The 16,249-nt window shown below is 41.3% G+C and overlaps 1 protein-coding gene across 1 annotated transcript in view; it reads right to left on the bottom strand.

The window, feature by feature from the left end:
- Positions 1 to 16,249, bottom strand: part of LOC126477733 (splicing factor 3A subunit 3) — an 88,655-nt gene that overhangs the window by 38,588 nt on the left and 33,818 nt on the right. Inside the window, exons 4-7 of the mRNA XM_050103641.1 lie at positions 10,926 to 10,998; positions 4,291 to 4,382; positions 3,947 to 4,168; positions 3,556 to 3,692 (exon numbers count right to left, since the gene is read on the bottom strand). Coding sequence (XP_049959598.1) covers positions 3,556 to 3,692; positions 3,947 to 4,168; positions 4,291 to 4,382; positions 10,926 to 10,998 — 524 coding nt within the window. The remainder of the gene's footprint in view (positions 1 to 3,555; positions 3,693 to 3,946; positions 4,169 to 4,290; positions 4,383 to 10,925; positions 10,999 to 16,249) is intronic.

The following is a 16,249-nucleotide window of genomic DNA, read 5'->3' on the forward strand; positions in this document are numbered from 1 at the left end:
GAACAGATCGAGAGATCCAAGTGGGAGTAGGTATGAGTAGAGTCCGAGAGGAAAGTCGGGGCGCCGGTATTGAGGCAGACAAGATTGAGATGGTTGAAGACATCCGCCAAGAGTGAGCCTCTTGGACAGGATGCAGGAGAGCCCCAAAGGGGATGATGGGCATTGAAGTCGCCAAACAATAAGAACGGCGGGGGAAGCTGAACGATCAGGTGCATCATGTCAGCCCGACTAACAGCAGACGACGGTGGAGTGTAGATGGTACAAACTGAAAAAGTAAAAGCAGAAAGAGTAATGCGGACAGCTATTGCTTGGAGTGGGGTGGTCAATGGGATGGGATGGTAATAAACATCGTCCCGAACGAGCAACATGACCCCACCATGAGCTGGGATACCGTCCACAGGGGTGAGGTCATACCGCTCCGAGGTATAGTGGGTAAAGGCAATGCGGTCAGTCGGGCGCAACTTGGTTTCCTGGAGACCAAGGACGAGCGGACAGTGCAGGCGGAGGAGCAGTTGTAATTCCTCCCGATTAGATCGAATACCTCTTATGTTCCAATGAAACAATGCCATCGCTAGTCAAAAGGTTGGGGGAACGAGACGGGGGAAGAGCTGGTCACCTCGACGGCCTCGGAGGGCCAGGTTGCGAGGGAACAACGCTACAACCGACGGGATGCGGATCCGGTTCCATCGACTCGTCGCCAGCCGCGGCCGCTGTCCCTGGTTGTGTAGGAGGGGCCGCATCATTTGCCGACGAAAGGCCGGTGGAGCGCCTGGCAGCAGAGCGTCCCGGCGAAACTGAGGACGGCCGGGAGCAGCGACTCACGGATGGAGCGTCAGACGAAACGCGCCGGGGTGGAGAGGGGGATAGAGACTACTTCTTGGAGGCCTTCTTGGAAGGCCGAGGAGGCACAGGGATGGTGGGCTGGACCCGAAGAAGGTCCTCACGCGCGGGGTCCGTTTTGGAACGCCGGACCTCGGAAGCTGGGGTCCGGAACGTTTCCCCGATGGACGCATGAGAAGAGGATCGCTTCTCAGATGGCGTGGGGGGAGGAGGAGGAGGAGGAAGGGTGGCCCCTGGGGCAGAGGGGGTGGGGGCCACGGGGGAGGAGGATTTGGAAGGGAGGGATTTGGGAGGCGGAGGCAGAGCCCCCTGATGGGCGGAGGAGGCGGAGGGGGGACAGGATAGGGGTGAGGATACCGCGGAAGGAGTGGACGCAACTGAGGCGAACGAAGTGGTCAATGACACGGGATGGAGGCGGTCGTACTTCTTCCGGGCCTCAGAATAAGAGAGCCAATCCAAAGTTTTGATTTCTTGTATCTTCTTCTCCTCCTGATATGCGGGGCAGTCTGAGGATCTAGGCGAGTGGACGCCAGGACAATTAACGCACCGAGGTGGTGGGGTGCATGTATGTTCCTCACGAAGAGGACGTCCACAATCGCCACAAAGGGGCTCAGCCTCACACCGTGATGACATGTGCCCAAAGCGCAAACACCTAAAACAGCGCATAGGAGGCGGGACGTAAGGTCGCACGTCACACCGGTAGCACATCACCTTTACCTTCTCCGGGAGAACGTCCCCCTTGAAGGCGAGGATAAAGGCCCCGGTGTCGATGCGACGGTCTTTGGGGCCACGCTGGACTTGCCGGACGAAATGCACGCCTCGGCGCTGCAGGTTGGCCCTGAGCTCCTCATCAGATTGTAGCAGGAGGTCACGATGAAATATAACCCCCTGCGTCCTATTTAGTGCCAGATGTGGGACAATGGATACTGGGATGTCCCCTAGGCGGTCGCACGCCTGGAGCGCCGCCGACTGTGTGGCGGAGGTGGTCTTGAGAAGAACGGACCCTGAACGCATCTTGCTGAGAGCCTCGATTTCCCCGAAGACGTCCTCAATGTGCTGAACAAAGAACATGGGCTTGGAGGTGGCGAACGACCCCCCATCGGTTCGAGAACAGACCAAATAGCGGGGGAAGTACTTCGCCCCAAGCCGGCGGGCCTGTCCCTCCTCCCATGGAGTGGCCAAGGGGGAAAGGGCAGGAGAACCAGAACTAGAAACGGTACCTTTTCTTTTGAAAGACGCGGCCGCAGAGCGACCTGATACATGTTGACGTTTCATCTGCGAAACGTCCGCCCCGATACCACCCACTCCGACCAGGGGCTCTCCCCACGGGCGCCACCCAGCCGCAGCAAGGGCCACCTGGCAGGATGACCATTGCCGGGAGTCCTGATGCCCCAAGGAGACGGGCATCTACTCCTTGGCCGACGTGGGGAGGGTGCAGCTCAGGTATCGGCAGTACGATCCCTGTGTTGTCAGGGGGCTACAACCTAGAGGGTACATGACGACCCCACCACAACGGGCTGGCTACCGTGCTGGATTTCTGGTGCCATGGAAAGTCCATCATGATCGCTGGTGCAGATGGAGATGCACTATGGGCGTAACTTGGACAACCCATCAGGCGTTTAGGCCCAATTTGAGGAATAGTGGGTATGGTTACAACGCCAGTGCAATGCTGAGTGCCAAGGTCTTAGTGCACTTAGGACCAGTGGTACACCATGTAAGGTGTCCTTCCCCAAAAGGCTCGTACTTCTGTAGAATTTTGAAAAATGGAGGTCAAACCCCAAGCGGGACCATCACATGGAAGGCCGAAACGGTTGAAACTCCTTTTAGTCGCCTCGTACGACAGGCAGGAATACCTCGGGCCTATTCTAATCCCCGGAACCGCAGGGGGGTCAAATACTGCATGCCAGGGGAAGATGTGAGGATGATATGGTGTACCCAAACCAGCAACCACTAGGCCAAATAAAAGAACTGTGATTACAGACTAAAATACATATTTTTTCTAACTTCAATTGGTCCGCCATCTGATAACACGAAGAAACAGAGACAACCCACCTTCTAATATTTATGAAAAATAGTAATTTGTTTAAAAAGGAGCATCCCAAAATATGGCAGCTGCAGGAGGAAGAGGGGAGAATGTGATTTGACAAAAGACATTCTTCTGGCTTGCATTAAACACATAATAAATTCCAAAATGACATGAAAGTAATTGTTAAATATTTTAGAGAAAAATATGCAAATAAAGAGAAACACTTTGAAAATAGTATGCAAAATGTGTTTACATCACTGGTGTTCAAGCCAAATAACAGAGCACAGGTTGCTCATTTTAGAACTGGAAGGCACATCATCACTGTCATTGCACACAACCACAAAGTATTTGCCTTAAATAACAGAAAATTCAGTTATGTACATGGATATGAAATTTAAACCTCCATTTCATTGTGACAAAACTTGAAAATGGTAAAAAAAATCAGAGGAAATATGTAGTACTTCATGAATGAAACTGCCATTGGCAGCCAGCAGACAAAAATATTTTATCAGTCATGTGGTATGCAACATGCACATTTTCTTTTCTTGGTTTTGCTTTGAATCTTTCCTGTATTGGGTCAAAAGCTTTTATATTGCTTTACAATGTGGCATAATATTAAGACAAAAGTTGCATATTGTTAACTGGACCAAAAAAAATTGACTTTTTATCAGACAAGTATGCATATTTACCCTCCACATTTCAGTCCAAGAGCCATAAGTGCAGATTTGAGTCGATCCAAGCCTAGAGAAGCCAGTTCTTCCCAGGATGAGAAAGCCGAGAGATCAAGATGAGCTCCAACATGAGTAAGAGCGCTTCCAGTTTCTTTCTGAAAGCAAAGAGAAGGACTATTTTTAAAAAGAGGTGAATGAATTTTGATTTACAGTCAAATGAAAAAGATTAGTAAATGAATGGTCATAAAAACTATACCCTTATCATATCAAGAATGATATCAAAACATTTTTTAAAAGAAAGAGTATGAGACACACATTTTATTCATTTTTCTTTTATTAATATATTTTATTTTGTTGTATTCAAATTTTCAATGAACAGTGAGTTTTGTTTGTTGAAGAAGTGACTTACCGGCCAACCAGGGAAGGTTCCAGCTTCCCATTGTGCATTAAATTGCTTCTGCACATTTTCCATCTCAGCATTTATGTCCAGCAATGGCTTAATTCGCTGAATATAGTCATGGAGGTAGTCAAGCAATGATTCCAAGTACTTTCTATACTCCGAATTTTTTCTATCTTTTGGTATGTCAAAAAGATGGTCAAATGTAGTCAGGTATGTTATGTAGTCCACTTTCTAAAATATAAATCTTAAGTATAAAAATCCATTTCTTACATTAGCTGTGTATCATCACACGGCCGTAAAATAAAAAAATCATGGTTAATCATGAAACAACTTATGAAAAATTGCATACTTACCTCTATACCCTTAAGATTGACGTACTTCTCATAGCATTCATGAAGGTCAAGATATTTTCCATAACCTTCTTCATCCGTAAACTCAACCATGTCTGTGAAGTAAGTCATGAGAAATGTATTAAATCTGCGAAGGACATTTGGAAAAGGAATAGCAATCACCATATTAGGTAAAACAACAAACTTATTTTTCACATTAAGCAGAAAATAAAATTTCTTACAATTCAAAATAGTATTAAACAAAAAATGAATACTTATTTTAAGGAAGCAAAATGTTTTATTTTATTCTACTCTTTTCAGAAAGCTGGATATGGACAGAAATGATGCTACTAGCATTTTATCAACAATGTCGACCAAGACGATGTTTTCTATTGACAGCACTCAAGTTTGATGGCCAAAAGCCAAAAACGAGAAATGCATAAAAAGGAAATGTTATAAATGAAGCTATGAGTTGGTCCATGATCAGATGCGCCTATCTGCACACCAGTTAACTTGTCACAACATTTTAAAAAACTGAGTAAGGTACCAGACCTAGCTTTCCTTTATGTAACAAATTGCAGGATTTGAAAAAGTCATAGTACTGCCTTGAGCTGCTGGTATTATTTACATACGTTACAACAGTTTCAGTCATCTAAGCATCATCATGTTCCTATAAACCAAATAAAATAACACATAAGTGGCATTATAGGCTTAAACTGTAATGTATGTGACATTCCGTTACATTTATGTATTGTTGTTGTTGTTCTTGTTAATATTTACATCAGTAAACAGATCCATGACAATTTAAGGCTGTAATGTTACTTTTGTATAATTTTATTTGGTATACAGGAACGTGACGATGGCCAGACAACTGAAACTGGTTGTACAGCTGTGGGGCAACACCACCTGAAAAAATTACTCTGGTGAATGTGTGTGTGTGGGGGGGGGGGGGGGGGGGCGTATGTGCGCACGTGTGTGTGTGTGGGGGGGGGGGGGGGGGGGCGCACGGGCGTGCATGCTCCCATTTATTACGTCTGCAATATGAATAGTATCACTTCCAATTTTCATAGTTAATCTCAACATAGAAAGTTTTTGTGCAAATCTTTGGAAAATTCCAAATAAAAAAATTTTACATTAAGGTTTTTTCTTCAATGTATATTTTTAACAGAAAGTTATATAAAGAAAAAAAGGACTCTTGTTTGGTGTAGTAGGTTTGTGAGTACAGGGATTGCTGCCAAACAGTGGTAACAATTATTCCAGTGACTTATAACCAATCAAATACAAATGTATAAGATTTACTGCAGTCAATACTAATTACACCACCAAAAGTCAATTATCTCACTAAAAAGCAGTAATCATTCTGGGCATGAGGGTGTTTCTAGCAGATAACTGAATTTTAGTGCTGACTCACTATGACCTACCTTGAGTCATCTTTGCAATGAATTTATAATTTAAAGGGATTTTTCATTATCAACATAAATGTGTTGACATTAGACCCTCAATAAAAAGAAGAGATGAAAACTACATCTAACACACACTCTATTAAAAAAAAAACTAGGAAAGGAGCCCTTGATTACAATCTTTTCACAGTATACCTAACTACCTTTCAGTTATGTGCTAAAAATATTTTCTCAGAAATTAATTCCCGTCAGCACTTAACAACAGAAAATATCCTGACGGCATATTTTGTGAGTTGCTGAGGCCTTTGATTGTGTAGTCCATACAATTCAGCTTGGGAATCTAAAATGTTACGTCTTTAATGGCAACTTTCTTGCGTGGATAGAGTAGTCTCTTCATAATAGGAAGCAGAGCGATACAGTGGCCAACTGCACTGCAGGAATAAAACTTAACTCGGAATGGAGCAAAACGAGAGTGTTCAATGAGATTCTGTTCTAGCTTCACTCCTGTTATAACATATGTAATTGACTTTCCACCGGGTGTATAAGCGGAAACAGACACACACAAATCCCGGATTTTTCCCCAGATCTCTCGGTTAAAAATGCACTAGAACTTTCCAGCATTTTAGAAAATTAAACTCAGCTAGGAAGGGGGGAGAGAGGAATGTGTTTTGGATAGATCTTTGACATGCAGCAACATTTATGCTGCATATTTTCATATTACGACATGCTGCATATTTATGGAAGTATAAATTCAAATCCCACCAAACACAACATGTTAATTTCAGAAGCATTGAAATAGAGATTGCAATGTGCTATTGTAAACCAGTCATAGCTAATGTCATGTGATCTCGTCACCCAATGACAGCAGATACTCAGAGCACAGGATACATACGTGATGTAGTCAGCCAATAGCAACACCCACTGTCACGTAACAAACACAAAAATAGGAAAGTTAATAGTTTAAATTAATGTACATAGAGTAGCTACATGAAAAGCTAAGCTTTCACATATAATATTGGTCTTGAAGATTAATAAGCCACAAAAAAAGTTAAGCATTCAAATATAACATTGGTTTTTTTAGAGTGTGTTACACTCTAAGATACATCACACAAATATGCCAGTAAAATTTTAAACAATGACATTAATGTCTGGTCTTCTGGGTTTGAAATTATTCTAAGTGACTAGTCCTGGAAGTGTTAAGTTTTAAATGGCAGTCAAATGCCCTGTGCTTTAAGAAATTCATTGCACATTCTCACACATAACGTAGTTCATCCTGTGTAAACGAAAATTTCCTTTGACAATAATAGCGCTTTTCAAAGAACCATTTGCAATATTTTCCCACGACCTCTTAGACATGGGTTCATTTCAGCAGCTGCCAGAGAGCACCAGAAAACAGGTGTTACTATGCCTGGGCAGCTACGATGATGTAGGAAACCCATATGTTTGTACACATACAGCATTAAGAGATCTTACATGACGTCATAAAAGAAATAGGACACCAAAGGATACTTCAAGTGCATAGGAATTTCGTAAACCATACTAAAATGCATAATTCAGCTTAAAGGACACATTTGTATGTCCCAACCTGATACTAAGTTTTTCAGTGCACTTCTTGGAGTTCCAGTACTCTATTGTCTAGTATTTGATTCCTTATTATGACATAATGCCATACGTCCCAGAAGACAAAAATGTGCACTTGAAATTCAGCAAACAGCTGAAACTAGCCAATAGTGTGGAATGAAACACTTTGTTTCTTATAAATTGACTGCATCTGTTGAAAAGATTAATAAAAGCCATATTTATTGAGCAAACCAACAAAAATAACATCATTGCTGTGCAAGGCGATTAATGCTTGACTGCCAAAAATGTGGAAATAAAATCAAATCAGAAAACTGAAACTAATAACAGCCTTCTGTAAGTGTGTGAATGTGTTTCAATTCATCTGATAGCTCCCAGCAACAGAAATCCGTTTTGTTTTCATTTTACATGTCAACTGTAAATGAAGAGGAAATAGGACATAAGGAAACAGTAAAATCACTAAATACAAACATGTCACTATACCCCACCCCACTAAAACCCAGACTGCTCTGCGCATGTGCGAGTCTGGCAGCTTGGGTGTGCCAAAAAAATTTTTCTGTGTAGCGTGACTGCTTCTTGCTACTGGTGCAGCCACCCACGCTTCCAGCAGACAGAAGTGGGAGAAGGCACTGCTCATACGCAACTCAACTGCACATGAGCATCAGCTAGCAACTGCTTAAAATGAACTTTAAACAGTTGTGACATCATGCTCATCGGAAGCACTTTGCTGTTATGAAGTATTCCATAGTCTTCATCCTAAAGCCTTTGATGCATTTTGCTGTTTAGCAGTTCTTACCAGTCAAAACTACAAAAATTTAACTCAAGACTAAAACAATGAAAAATTTCAGGAATTCTAAAAAATTCCCAGGTTTTTCCCAGATTTCCTGCTTGTCTCAGAGCGTAGACACCCTGTTCCAATGACATGGCAAGACAACTCAAAAATTGCAAGGTTCACTGATTATACAAGTATACTGCTATATTGTACAGACTAATAGATGGCACTCACTATAAAATGCACCTTAATTTTTAAGCTTTTTTTTTTTTTTTTTTTTTAAATGGCACTTCTCCCATTTTATTATTAGATAGCAAAGCCAGACTAAAAACATCTTAGTTGATAAAACCAAACTGACCTTTAAAATCACTATCTAAACTTTTCTTCTCCTTCCTCATCATCCATCATCATCATCATCATATATAAAATGGTACTCATTGCCATCAAGAGTGTTACTTACGCCACACTTCTTGAAAGATTTAACAATAATGTCTTCTCTCACTCCAGACCATGACTGTTTTATCCACCCGCATACTGGTTTCCTTCGCACGAATTCATGTTGGGTTTCATCTATCATCCATTTGCCCCATCCGTCTCTCATTTACACTTTAAACGGTTTATTTCTCGAGATATTATGAAGTTGCAATTGTGAAGTAAGTCCTCCCGCAATAACAGCAAGCTCTGTGTTTCCCTGTTTCAATTTCTCTTTCACAGAATTTTTCAAGTGACTACTAAATTGATCTAGCACAAGAAGAGAATTCTTCTTCAACAAAGCAACTTTACTTCTCTCCCACACTGATAATCCGTAATTTCACATGTCTCGTCTGTCCAACCCTTGTCATGTGAACAACAATACCTGGCAGTATTTCCAAAGGTTTTGGCATTGTTTTGTGCTTGAAAATAGTCACTGGATTAAGTTTAGTACTGTCAGCACAACATGGAAGGAAACAGTGTAGCACATTTTCTCACGTCCACTTGTTTTTATAGTTACAGTTTTAGCACAATTCATGGCATCAGTTCTGTTACTCAGTATATCAAATGTCAAAGGAGCTTCGTCCATATTCAATGTCTGGCTTAGTTCCACACTCACTTTCTTACGATGTTGAACAATACAGTGATGAAAAGAAATATTCTCTCTTCATACTTTGGTGGCATTTTCTGAGATATTTTGGTTTTGTCTCGCATGCTACATCCATGACGCTTCATAAAACTTTAGCACCAACCAACTCCACCGCTAAAGTCTATTAAGTTTCACTGTAGCGCTACCTTACCAACATGTATTTGAATCATTTCTGTATTAATTCCAATGCCATTTTGACAGTGCCTTTGAATCCATTTCAATAAGTCATCATTTAGATCGGGCCATTTTGTATTCAGTCTTCTGTTTGGACATTTGGTCTTCCTCATTTTTTTCATTTCTCCTTTACTAGCCTGTCAAATGCAAGTGGTTTTTTCTGTTGGTGGAGGGCCGAAATGCCGCTTAGCTGCTCTGTTTCCATGTTCTTCAGCATATGATATTATTTTCAATTTATAGCTCGCATCATATTAATACCTTTTACTTACTAACAAAACTACTGTACTGTTACCAATAACACAAATCACTTTCAATTCAAGTTCACTGGTACCGTAGATTGCAGTTAAGCATCATAGGCTAGACTGCGTTCTGGGTAGAAGATGGCGGGGTGGGAGGGAGACAGTTTTAGCAAGTTTGTGAATCCCCGCAACTCGTGTTCGTCGCATCAGTGCACTGCTGCTTCCAGTTAAATCTAATGTTGCCAGATAGAGATTCGTTCCCTGCAGCAGCGAATATATGGCCATTTTCTAGACTGGCAAGAATTTTAAATCAGACACTGGACATTTTTAAACTAATTTTGAGTACAAGACACACCTGCATACAGGTTATTTTTATACAATTTTCAAGTATAAGATGCAGCTGCATTTTGGAGGCAGTAGTCTGTACAATATGTAAACCAAGGGTCTTAATCCACATAAACTAGATGATAAACAAATGTTTTACATCAATAAATGCAGTTCTTATTTTGATAAAGACTCACAGGGGTCTTACATAGTAACATTCTGTAACACTGCAGCTAAAGCAAACAAATTCAATTACCAAAAAACAGCAAGAATAGCAAGTAGTAAAGTTGGAGAAATGGCCTGATGAAGAAAGGTTAATATAGAATAAGTTACAGGCAACCATTCACTCCATTATTTTATGTGTTGCGCAACCCAAGAATTTCCACTATTGTTCTAAATGTTAATACCGGATGCCCACTATGACCAAGAACCAACTACCAACTGCATCCTATGAAAAGCAATAAACTGGAACTCCATAATTTGTAGAAGCTGAACAAGAAAGTAATGCAATATCTAACAGTTGCTTCTCTTTCCAATCCAGGTGCCAGCACTTTTTATTTTTATTTTGGATCAATACATAAAAAAAGACTTTGTATAAAACAGGAAAATAACTTTTTCATCCATTATGTCTTATAACCATAAAAAAATCATTTTTCTTAAAATCAGGATGGATCCGAGTTAAACAAGACACACAAACCACAAGAAAAATTCAGTGACTTCTTTCCCAGTCAGCAAGGCACTGTGTTAAATGCGGCATCACAATCTGTAAGAGACACTGTGAGGTAAGCTTAAAAAGAGCAGATTGATATTTAAGTAACAAGATTAACACAACTAAGAATACCGTCTATGTCTTCTGTTTTACATGCCATCACAGTTTATGACTATTTTCATCAAAAATAGCATCTAAGCAGAATTTTGTCGCACACACTTTTGTCTTCAGATATATGAGGAAGAAGACAACTTGTACAAAGTACGAAGTTTTCAGGCTTATTTAACAGGCTACGTTCTGTTACCTTGTGCTGAGAGTAAATGAAAGTATAGTATTATCATACTTGCTTGTTCATCTGAGGGATTTTCGCGCAGTTTATTCAGTTCTTCAAATTCCACAGACATAGGGATACTGATCTGAAATTGAAGAGAAATTACATTAAAGCTTGTTCACAATTTCCATTGCACAGCATTTCAAAACTGTTACACTCTGCAATATAAAAAACATTTAATAAGCAGTGACCAAGTTGCATTTAATAATTTGTTAGATTTTGGTACTATCTTACAGGCAAGCCATAATAAAATACAAACTATGAGGTTGGTGGAAAAGTTTGTAGCAATTTTGGTGGTGGTTAGTGTTTAACGTCCCATCGACAACGAGGTCATTAGAGACAGAGCGCAAGCTCGGGTTAGGGAAGGATTGGGAAGGAAATCGGCCGTGCCCTTTCACAGGAACCATCCCGGAATTTGCCTGAAACAATTTAGGGAAATCACGGAAAACCTAAATCAGGATGGCCGGAGACGGGATTGAACCGTCGTCCTCCCGAATGCGAGTCCAGTGTGCTAACCACTGCGCCACTTCGCTCGGTGTAGCAATTTTGTTTTGCATTTTGGTATTCTGGTTGCTATGGTTTCATTTATCAATTATCATTTTTTATTTGTGGTTCACTGCAGCTATCTGAGTTCACATACTGTCATTTGGATACAGCGTGTGGAGTGTGACAGCAGCAAAAGCATTTGCATCATGTATCAGGATAATCCCACTGGGACAAAGCACAGCAAGAAAATCGCTTTCTCCTTTTAAGGAGGATTCCTTCAATACTAATGACTCTTCACATTCAAGAAGCCCTTCGGGATTTGATGATGATCGTCTAAATGCATTAACCCACAGTGATCCATGTCAGTGTACTCGAGAACTGGCCAGTGTGAAGTGTGATCATTCCACCATTGTGGGACATTTACATGCAAAGGGGATGGTTCAGAAATCTGGTGTATGGGTACCACACACTTTACGCCAAAATCACAAAAATCAGTGGTGGCCATATGTGCACCTCTGCTTGCTCGTCATTAATTGGCTCATGAACAACACCCAACATTCCTATCCCACCATATTGTTACTGGTGACGAGACACGGCATCTTTATGCTAACATAAGGAAAATAAAGAAATGCATGAGCCCAAACAAAGCAGCAACTCTGCATACAAAGACCTCCGTGCATCCACAAAAGATAATGTTATGTACCTGGTGGAGCAGCAACAGTTTGTTGCACTATGAATTGCTTCACCGAGGTGTAACCATCACTGCTGACATTTATTGTCAACAACTGAGACGTGTTGCAGATGGAATACAAAAACACTACACACTCTATGATAACACCTGTCCACACTCTGCTAGAATGTCAGAAAACAATATACAGGAGTTAGGTTGGGGAGTCATTCCACCCACCTTATTGACGTGATCTTGTGCTCTCAGATTTTCACCTTTCTGTTCTCTACTAAACAACCTTCCAGGAGCTTCCTTTCGAGTTGGAAATGCACTCTGAACATGGCTCAGCAATTTCTTCACTTCAAAACCACACGATTTCTACTCACAGAATTGAAAAGTTAAAAAAAAGTTACCCCAGTATTAAGTAGTGAAGGAGACTATATTGTCAATTACTGAAGTCTCTGCCTTGTGTTCATTTAACTCGCTGTGTTCATTAAACTTATGGACCAACCCAATAAATGCAGAATGCAATTTCACTCTGCAACTAAACATGAGACATGTAACTTCCTTGCAGATTAAAATAGCGTGTAACCATGACTCAAATCTGATCCCTCACTTTTAATGGGGAATACTTATAATCATTCTACACAGGTGTCTTCACAGCCCATCTTCACAGCTCCAGCTAATACCGCTCTACTACTTAACAAACTCTATACAATATCCTCTGAATGGTTTGTAGATTAGCACTTCTGAAACATAGCGAAGAACAGCTCAGCCAGAGACCAGAGCAAAGTTGATCGAAAGTTGCACTCGACTGTGATCGAATATCTCACTCAATAAGGGCGTTGTTACGAGGGCTATGCCCAAAGTTTTTAGCAGCCCGTAAACTGTAAGGCGGAGGACAATGGGGTTGTTTTCATTCGAAAGAGTGATGTTTTTTGACCTTGGGACGTGTGATCCCCCCCACAGCGCGGTAAGAAAGCACAGGCAGTGCTGAGTCAGAGATGGTGCAGGATGGAGCTGTCACGCCGTGACTTTCGCGCCATGATTTTTTACAGTTATAAAAAGGGTTAAGTGCCAAAGAATGCCATTCTTCTTTGCTGCGTGTTTTTGGTGAAGTTTCCCCCTTCCAGGGCCACAGTTGGGAATTGGTTTCGCGAGTTTTTGAGGGGTCAGCAGTCAATTGAAGATGAACCTCGTCCCGGTTGGCCAGCAACAGCTGTGACTCCTGAAAACATTGATGCTGTGAGGAAAATGATCAAAAATTCAACGGAGGGAAGTCCCAAGACACCTACAATATCGTCACAGGTGATGAAACGTGGGTCTACCATTACGACCCTGAAACGAAGAGACAGTCTTCCGTGTGGTGCTTCCCAGGGGAGGAACCACCCACAAAAGTTCGATGAAGTCGGAGCTCTGGAAAAAAAGATGGTGGCAACTTTTTTCATAAAGATCGGGCATTTCAACTCTGTGACCTTGGATACATGTCGTACAGTCTATGCTCAATGGTACGTGAACAATTGAATTCCAAAAGTCATCGCCACATGGAAGTCACAGGATCCAAAGTCCAAGAGTGGGCATCTTCTGCTGTATCACGACAACGCATCTGCGCACAGGGCTGCCAGAACGATGGACTTTCTGGAGAAGGAAAAAGTGCGAGTGTTACCCCATCCCCCCTGTTCACCTGACCTGGCCCCCTGTGACTTCTTTCTGTTCCTTAAGACTAAGGAAAAAATTCGAGGCCAGCAGTTTTCATCAGATGAAGAAGCCATTGCAGCATACGAGAGTGCACTAAGTGACATCCCAAAAGAAGCTTGGACTGACACATTTTCTAAGTGGTTTCAGAGAATGGAAAAATGTATACATGCTAATGGAGAGTATTCTGAAAAGTTGTAAACTTTTTTTGCAAATACATTTTTTTTCAAACATTCTGCTAAAAACTTCCAGCATAGCCCTCGTTACAAAGGGGTTTCGGCCCCAGTCTAGAAATCTTTCAATTTGACAATCAGTGTCATAGATTGTAAAAATAGCAAACCCATAGCAATTTACAACATATGCAGCACTAAATAAACATGTGTAAACACATGTTACATAAATCTTACAAGTTAATTTTTTTTAGTGTGACCACAGAACCTGACGAACTTGACAAGTCACAATATGATCACCCAAATAGTTATAGAACCTCCACCACTCCTCACAGTTGGAAGAAGACAGTTTGCATTTATCCATTCCTAGGTAAGCTTACCAGACAAAATGTCAGCCATCCTCCTTAAAAGAAGACACTGGTTAATTTAAAGCCTGTAGAGGATATAGAACTGGTACCAAGTGGCCATGTGACCCTTCACCATTGACATAAGTCATGGCAGAAAAGTGGTGTGTATGTGGCAGTTGGTTCGATGGAATCAACACACTAAGATGGGTCAACATGGAGACCCAACAGAAAGGCAGAAAGATGGTATTGTATGTGGATGAGTCTATGACCATTACGTGAATGGAGCTGGCCAATGTGTTGGTGTATCAACGTGGACAGTTAAATGTATCTATACAGAATAGTGTATCAACATAGACTGTTCCATATGTCTACAAGGAATGGCATACCGCTTACAGCCATATAACATGATATAAGAACACTAGTCATAAAAAGGTCCTGACCAACAGAGACTGAAGACTAAGTGTCATGCCTCTGACAATCTGCTGCTGTCATTGAATGCACAGCCATCTCAAACTGTTTCTAAGTAAATGTTGTCAAAGGAACTGCAAACAAATGGACATGTGGAATCAGGTACCTGCAAAAGGCCATTGCTCGCAGCACAACATCAAGCTGCACACCTTTAATGCACCTAACAACAAACAAACTGGTCAGTAATTGACTGGAGATGTGTAATGTGACCTGATGAGTCTCAATTTTGCACTGACTGACAAATGGCCCACAGAGACATGCAACTTGCCGTCTGTTCCAGTCGGAAATGGTTCTGAGATGTTTTAGGAGTGTTTTTCATACCGTGCCTTGGCCCACTCATTCAGATTGACATGAATACGATACTTTCATTTTCCAAGGTGACAACAGTTGTTTTTACAGGGTTTCACAAAAGCACCTCTGGTATGATGGACAACACTCAAGGACCCAATTGCATCTTCATCAATCCACTAAATCACCTCATGTTACTTCCACAGAAAATGTATATGAATCATCTGTAACAGCAAGTGAAATGTAGTAATCAACATTTGTGAATTTGCCGGTGCTACAAGATCTAATCATCAACAAATGGCTTCAGTTGGGTATGACATAAACAAACAAAAATTGTGGACGCTCTTTCTAGCTGAACTGAGGCCTTTATAAGGACTGTAGAGGATATTACATGGCATTAGCACGTTGTCTCCTGAGGGAGAGTAACTTTTTGCCTAGAATACTTCTTTGCTGTACGGCAGTGTGAGATGACTTTGAGAACTGTATATTTTAGACTCATCAGACCACAATCAATAATTCAAGGTTTATGCCCCATGCTTAGTCAGGTTTAGAAATACCCATTTCACTGCGTTAAGGTTCTGGTTTTCTACTTTTCCGAGCATTTGCAGGACATATGAGAAGCATTATTTCATCATGTTTGATAAATTGTTTTTGTGGGTGATACATTATTATACTTGTTACCATCAAAAATATGTCCTTACCAGGAAAAGTGAGAATAACATATTGCTAAAAAAAGAATAGAGGTCATTCACAGATTGTGTCGGAGGCATAGCAAATCACATAACAATGATATTCCATGAAGTTTAGAGTCTACTAACCACGATGTTGAGAACCATGTTTTGTGCCAAAATAATCAGGTAGAATGTTCCGCAGCTCTTCAACAATTAGGCTTCCATCTTAAAAGTGTACTACAGACATCCACCAACAATTAGAAAAAAAAAGACATAATTTACTGACACCCACAATCAGACATAATAGAAATTGCTTATGAAGTTACCAGAATGGGTATACCAAACTGAAACATATCTTCCCCAAGCCAGAAGTGTCACTGCAGTCACAAAGTTCAAGACTTACTACATACATGTAATTCCACTATTATATGCATGCTTCCCGTGATTTACCCATCTACTGCACATTAATCTGTAATGAGATGCTGTAAACACTGATAGTTTTATGACCACTGTTCAATTACACTGGCCACAAACAATGAAAAGC

The sequence above is a fragment of the Schistocerca serialis genome, chromosome 1 (assembly GCF_023864345.2).
Source record: "Schistocerca serialis cubense isolate TAMUIC-IGC-003099 chromosome 1, iqSchSeri2.2, whole genome shotgun sequence".
NCBI classification, from domain to species: domain Eukaryota; kingdom Metazoa; phylum Arthropoda; class Insecta; order Orthoptera; family Acrididae; genus Schistocerca; species Schistocerca serialis.